Source organism: Panicum virgatum, chromosome 2N, assembly GCF_016808335.1.
Source record: "Panicum virgatum strain AP13 chromosome 2N, P.virgatum_v5, whole genome shotgun sequence".
Classification (NCBI taxonomy): domain Eukaryota; kingdom Viridiplantae; phylum Streptophyta; class Magnoliopsida; order Poales; family Poaceae; genus Panicum; species Panicum virgatum.
Genome location: NC_053146.1, coordinates 6572634 through 6580237, shown reverse-complemented (window position 1 = coordinate 6580237; position 7604 = coordinate 6572634). Strand labels below are relative to the sequence as shown.

The following is a 7604-nucleotide window of genomic DNA, read 5'->3' as shown; positions in this document are numbered from 1 at the left end:
GCGGACAGTCCGGTTTTTGAACCGCGGACGGTCCGCGACTTCGCAGAAAAGAGTGTAACGGCTAGTTTTTGGAGGGATGTCTATATATACCCATTGCCCGGCCTTTGGGTGGTTCTCTTGGCCATTTGGACTGCATACTTGACATCTTAGAGCTAAGGCATCCCTCCCTCACACACACTTGCTTAGATATTGCATTCTTGAGAGTGTGAGAGCTTCCTAGTGCATTGCATCAAGAGTTTGAGCCTTGTGGCACTAGGGAAACTTCAAGTAAGCGTCATCAACTTGTTACTCCTGGGAGTTGCCGCTCCCTAGACGGCTTGGAGAAGAGGATTTCGTGGAGCTCCTCCAAGGAGATTGTTGAGGAGCCCCGATTTCGGTTGTGAGAGGTCTTGTGCTCACCTCACCGGAGTGGTGAAGAGCAACTCTAGTGGAATCGAGGTGTGGAGCGGTTCCTTGATTCAAGCCGGCTCAAGATCAAGAGGTTCTTGATAGAGGAGCGGTTGATTCTTGGAATCCACCTCAACGTGGATTAGGGGTGACCGGCAAGTCATCGACACCACGGGATAATTTCTTGTGTCAAGCTTGGTTACTTCTCTTGCTCACTTTAATTCTTGCTTTTACTTTGAGCATTTTACTTTACTAGAGCTTGATTTATATCTTGCCACCCTAGGTTGGAAACCCATCTAGAGATAGTAATAGCTTGACATAGGGCTTTCCTTTGTTACTAATTAAATTTCTCTAGTGTTGTTGGCTTTAGATTTTAAACCGCCTATTCACCCCCCTAGTTGGTGTTCTTGATCCTACAGCGTGGAGAGGGCGCAGCAGGCCGCAAAGTTACTGAAGACAAGCCCACCTGCAGCGGTCGGGATCTGGGGCCTGTTTGGTTTTAGGCCCAACCCAATATTGGGCCTGCCTTGAAGCTTTGTCCCTTGTTTGTTTGGTTCTAGGCCAAATATTGTCCGGCCGACAAAAATTTGGCTCTTGCCCGAAAGTAAAAATTAAGACTTTGTTTAGTTGTAAAATTTAAAATTTCAACAGTATCACATCAAATAGAATCTTACATGTATGAAATATTAAATTTAGGCGAAATAAAAAATGAATTGCATAGTTTGCTTATAAATTACGAGTGAATCTAATGAGCCTAATTATGCTATGATTTTTTGAAATGAAATGAAATCATAGCCTGATTAGACTCATTAGATTCGTCTCACAATTTACAAGCAAACTATGCAATTCATTTTTTATTTCATCTAGATTTAATACTACATGCATGTAAGATTCCCTTTCGATGTGATAGTTTTAAAATTTTGAATTTTACAACTAAACAAGGGCTGAACTGGTTTGGATGGCGACTAGAATGTAGACAAAAGTTTGTAGACCTGGATGAGCGGAAAAAAACTAAGCCCTTGTTTTTTTACAAAATTCAAAATCTCAAATCTATCACATCGAAAGGGAATATTACATACATGAAGTGTTAAATCTAGACGAAATAAAAAATAAATTGCATAGTTTGCTTATAAACTGCGAGACGAATATAATGATCATAATTAGGCTATGATTAGACACTAAATTGCTACAATAATTGCTACAGTACATATGCTCTAATGATGAATTAATTAGGCTCATTATATTCATCTCGTAATTTACAGACGAGTTCTATAATTAATTTTATGATTAGTCTATGTTTAATACTTTAAATGTGCAAAGATTTTATTTCAAAAAATTTATGGGCGCAACTAAATGAGGATCTAGATGACAACAAGTGTGGGGAAAAGTTAAAGAACTCACAGCGTAACTCACTCGTCTATTTATATTAGTTAAGTCATTACTCCATATTTGGCCTGTATATTGCCACTCGTCTATTTATATTAGTTAAGTCATTACTCCATATTTGGCCTGTATATTGCTACTGTTATTGGTTGTAAATCACTGAGATTATTAAGTGAGGAGCCTAGCATAGCGGGCCCACAAATTAACATATCAATTCTGCGCGTGAAGGCTTTTACATGCATGTCGGACATTTTCTCTCTATCCAAGCAAAGCATCTTAACAACCACCGGCAAGCATCTTAGCAAACTGATTGTGAATCACGCATCATTTCCAGGTATTATTTATGCAGCACCAGGGCATGCAAGGAAGCAGTGCAACACCTTCTATGGTGCTTTCCTGTACCTGAGACTGAGATGAGGCCAATGGTAACCGGCGCAAGAGCTGGCAGGGGCCATCTGATGGATAAACAAAGGTACTATTGCAGCATGCAACTTTGTTCCTTTCAGTTTTTTTATATGCAAATTGGAGCAAGTTTCTTTTAACTGGAAATTTAAGACAACCATCAGTTAATATGTGTGACTTCAGCCATCAGTTAAGATCATGGTGTGGAAATCAACTGTTAAAAATCATTTGTGGGCACTGCATTCACTGATCAGACTACCCTGTGAGCAAATTTGAAAGACTAGGCTAGCAGATATTGAGAATAAGTCGTCAAAAAACATCTCGCTGCCAATCAGAATATCAAGCACTAAAATATACTCTGTTAACTTTTAGAATAAATTGAGAAATATAAAGGAGTCATGCTCAGCCAAAGACTGAAATATGCTTGGATATGGACAACTTTCACCGTAAAAAACTAGCAAACCGAGCTATAGTAATTCACGGCTCTGATTTGAAATGGCTGTTCAATCAACGGCTGCATATATTAGTCATTGTGCTTATGCATCAGATGTGCCAAATTATAAGCCTATATTCCAAATGTACCATACTATATATGTCATTATTTGATATGCTAGAAAAATACATGTCCGATCCTGCAAATTAATATACTATACTAACGGACCTTGGGGGAGCTCCTGTGCATTCTGGCCCCACGTGGGTCCCATATATTGTTCATGTGGGACCCATGTACTGTTCAGGTGGGCCCATGTACTGTTCAGATGGGACCCACGTGGGACCCATGTACTGTTCAGGTGGGTGTACTGTTCAGGTGGGGCCCACTTTGGGACCCGTGTATTGTTCACGGGGCCCGTGTACTGTTCAGGTGGGACCCGCGTGGGACCCATGTACTGTTCAAGTGGGCCCACATGAGACCTGTGTACTATTCATTTGTGACCTACGTACTATTCAGTTGGGACCCACGCATAAAATATATTTCATTATTTTCTATATACAAAAAATAATAACACGACTTTTTGGACATATGGTAGCCCTACTACTTTTTGGACTTTACTTTCACTTCGTAAACTCACAAAATATAATTGAATCATTCATTCATTGCTAATCTTATCTTTTTTTCTACCAAAACTAATAATCAATGCAAACCAATCCATCGACTGTACCTACTAAAAAAACTAAAATGCTTGGAATTGACGCAATCTCAAACTCTAACTTTTAGATTCTATTCAATGCATAGATACGATGTTGCTTTGAACATAGTAAGAGATAATATTTTTTTCATTATTACTTTAAATCAACTTTTTGATATAGGCGCGCATAGCGCGCCAACCTGACTAGTTATAAGAAACACTCACGGAGGTGCGATAAAAAAAAACACATCAAGCTATACACTATTACACAGATGCACGGTTTCTCTTGACGCCATGCTTTTTTAACTTTGCTAGCGACAAGTAATAGAGTGGCGCCTGTGCTAATAATTAGCTGGGCCCCATGTTATTTGCACCACTAGAAAAACATTTTTAAAGACGGTTGTCCTAATACAACCGCCACTGTATAGTTACACTTATTTATAATCTTTTTCAATCCCCATTCATTTTTTTCTGCGTATTTGCAACGCACTTCCATGTGTGCTTCTTCACATATGTTTAGTTGAATCTATCTCACGTGAAGTTGTATTCTAACACAATACACAATACGGACATAACACCTATATCTTTCAAGTTGTTGTAAACTTGGTTTATATATTGTTTTGTTGCCATTCATATTTCCCTTTGCATTCCACCGCCATGTGCAATTGACATGATTTAGTTAGAACTTTAGTTTCCTCTATGTATTTTTCGTGAAATCGACATGTACTTTAGTTAGAAGCACATATAGAAGTGCTCTGACCCATGTAATTTATTAATTTTAGCACAATTTATTAGATGAAAAATTAGGAGATTACCTTAATTTATGTCTTCAATTTGTTTTATATATTGACAATGAGTCAACTTATTTAATTTGTAGCATATATGGAAGTAAATTCCTAAGTTTGCATCTAATGCCCGCATCTACTATTAACTATGCTATTATGAAAAATACCCACCTCCACCTTTGACATAGTTTTATATATTGGCCACAACTATTATTTTGAAAATACACATAATAAACCACTAAATTTTCACCTAGATTACCCACCAGTTCCATTAAAAAAGATAATTTAAAATAAACCCATAATTTTGAATCTAAATTACCCATCTTTGCCGATACGGAAAATTACCCAAAGTAAACCTGGGCCTAAATCTGATTTCAATTACCCAGATATTATTTGGATAATATAAAGCAACACATTCAATTTGCACCAAAATTGTCCACCTGTATTATTAGAAAACAATGTAAAATATCCCACAAATCTATGTCTAAATACCAATATAATCTATTAGAAAAATAATTAAATAACCTGGAAGTACATTATATGTTCTAAATTATCCACTTCTACCACATTAAAACTAAAAGTAAGCATAATTTCCATGTACTACCCTAGAAACCAAGTAAGCAATGGTCACTACACCACAACACTACAATAGAGTCTAACGTCTATTGTTAAAGTTAACAATTGCCGTTGAATGGTTGAGTCGCTAAAGCTTCTCTTCGGACCGTTAGCTGCTAATTTTTAATATTCCGATGGATGCTCCGTTGCTATAGGTATTTTGGTTTTATGTTAAATCATGAGTTACTATATATGAGTAACTAAGTCAGATTATTGTCCGTCGCTAAATAGCAGCTAAAGTTTTGTGGCCACTCCTACAAAAATTTTGGACCAAAAGTCATGTAAACCGTAACTCACCTCACCAATACCAAATACCCACCAGCAGCAGCAGACCGACGCCCCTCCGCACACCGCTCTTTCTCTCCACCCCGCTGCACGCCTCCACACACATACGGCTTCGTTAGTAACTAAAGGGGTTCATCGCTATAACCTTTAGCAACTGACCGCCCATCGTTATACACCCCTTTTAGCAACTCCAAATCAGTCACTGTTTAAAGGTTGTGGTGTATTGCATACATAAGGATAAATATCCTATTAGTAATTTATTATTATGAAAAAATCTCTTAACAATCCACATTCATATTTTACATAAATTAAACTAATAATGCATGGACAATAAAACTGTAAGCCATTAGTTTTGATATTTTATATACTTTGGCTCAATTGCTATTCATATCAATATATTGGTCTTAATTTTAAGCACTCTATTTTATAAAACAATATTATTGTTCATAGAATTCTCGATATAGCAGATTCGGTATCTTGAATATTGTGGTATATGTTGAAACTATTGTTTATGCCATTGCATAATGAAGTGTGCAGTGTGCATAAAATCTATTTTTTATAAAACAAAAATGATAAATTATGAATGAAAGATAGGTGAGCGCTAGAATTTCAACTTAATACATGGACAAAAGAGGCAACAACTAAAAATATTAAGAGTTGATTCCAAAATATAGATTCATGATGTCATCAAGGAAAATTATGCAACAAGAGTTGATAATTATGCAACAAGAGTTGATATAACTCATGCTATTATGAAAGATAATTTAAAGAAACACCTAATTTTCTTCAAAATTACCCACATCTACTATTATAAAAGAATTAAAAAGTAACCATGCTAGAATATGAGTTATCCCCAAATCTATTACAAATAGAAGCTATTATGAAAAAATAATTAAGTATCCATAAAGTAAATTGTATATTTTTGTAAATTACTCAGGCCTGGTTTAGATGCAAAAAAAGTGAAGCTATAAATGGCACATCGGATATGCGGCACATATTTAAAGTATTAAACATGAATTAATTACAAAATAAACTACAGAAACTGTTTGTAAACTGCGAGATCAATCTAATGAGCCAAATTAATCCGTCATTAGAGCATGTATTACTATAGCAATTTAGTGTCTAATTACGATTTAATTAGACTCATTAGATTTGTCTCGCAATTTACAAGCAAACTATGAAATTAATTTTTATTTTGTCTAGATTTAATACTCCATGCATTGTGCCGCAACATTCGATGTGATAGTTTTAGAATTTTGAATTTTGCATCTAAAGAGGCCTCAGCCTACCTCCATCAAATTGAAAATAAACATAAATTCTATGTACCACTATGTATACTAATTATACATAAGCAATAAATATATGTTTTCACATTTTATGCATCATGAAAAAAAATGTTCCTTTAACAAACCACATGCCAATTGCAAAGATACACATAATTAATTTTAAACTACATTAGAGTAAATTTATAATTCATAAGTGATTTTTTGGATATGCATACATATTGGCCGAAACAATATTACCTATCAATAGCGGAGCCGGAGTTTTGATTCTAAGAAATTTCTTTTATAAGACAATACTCTTATGTTTGATTATAAGACAATATCTCTCTCAGCTTGGTGCCTGCCGTCCAAGAGCTGTGGAATGCATGGGAGATCCACTTGATGATCCTCCTCAGCCTTTCCCTGCAAGTCTTCCTCTTCCTCTTGGCAGGCATGCGGAGGCGCAGCTCGAACGGGTTCCTGGTAACCGTCCTGTGGCTTGCGTACCTGTCGGCCGACTCCGTGGCCGTCTTCGTGCTGGGCCACCTTGCAGTCCGCGCGAGCGAGCCCGGCCACGAGCTCGTGTCCTTCTGGGCGCCGTTCGTGCTCGTCCACCTTGGCGGGCAGGACAGCATCACTGCCTTCTCAAAGCAGGACAACGATCTGTGGAAGCGGCACGTGCTGAACCTGGTCATCCAGGCAGGGGTCGCTGGGTACGTGGTGGCTAAGGCTTCTTGGCCGGACGCCCGGCTCAGGGATGCCATGGTGATCATGTTCTTCTGTGGATGCTTCGAGTACGCCGAGCGTGTCCTTTGCCTCATCTTTAGGAGCGCAGACCATCTTAACAGTGTTGATTTGTGGCGAAAACTTGTGGGCAGAGGTGTACTAGTGGCAAAGGAGCTTGAGCTGGACAAGGAACTAGGCGTTAGGGGAAGAAGCGAGAGAACGATGTTACGATGGAGGAAGTAAAAAAAGATGTGAGTGACACGCATGATCTGATGTCAAGAGGTAGTGGCAGCTCATCGAGGCCTCGTCCTCGTCCTCCATGGGGACTGCGCTCTGACGCTAGCACAATCATACTGGACATCATCTCAGTGGATGCTCCCCTCAACAATGCGGACAACATCACTGTTGCCGCACATGGCGATATTCTACCAGGCATGCCCATCAAGGCGTTTCCTCCGTCGTCGTCGTCTAGCCACAGCATTAGTGCCTACGAGTACGTGGGAGCAGTTCTGGAGTATTGCTACCGAGTACTCTACACTAAAGACCGCATTCGGTTTCTCCTGATTACTCCTCCATTTTTGCAAACTAGCATATACTTATTTGCTTGTTTACTCTTCATCCTTGTTTCAACC

At 38.2% G+C, this 7604-nt stretch overlaps 1 protein-coding gene across 1 annotated transcript; it reads left to right on the top strand.

Annotated features, from left to right (window-relative positions):
* The first annotated feature begins 2153 nt into the window (after window positions 1-2153).
* Window positions 2154-7215, top strand: LOC120662313. Its single transcript, XM_039941487.1, has 2 exons — window positions 2154-2242; window positions 6600-7215. The coding sequence occupies exons 1-2, from the start codon at window positions 2184-2186 to the stop codon at window positions 7213-7215; spliced, it is 675 nt and encodes a 224-aa protein (XP_039797421.1). The 5' UTR covers window positions 2154-2183.
* The last annotated feature ends 389 nt before the right edge of the window (window positions 7216-7604 follow it).

What these genes read in the sequence shown, in the direction of transcription:
- LOC120662313 (XM_039941487.1), top strand. Translation starts at nt 2,184, where the DNA reads ATGAGGCCAATGGTAACCGGCGCAAGAGCTGGCAGGGGCCATCTGATG. An exon ending in CATCTGATGGATAAACAAAG is followed by an intron (nt 2,243 to 6,599) that starts GTACTATTGCAG and finishes TATCTCTCTCAG; the next exon opens with CTTGGTGCCTGCCGTCCAAG.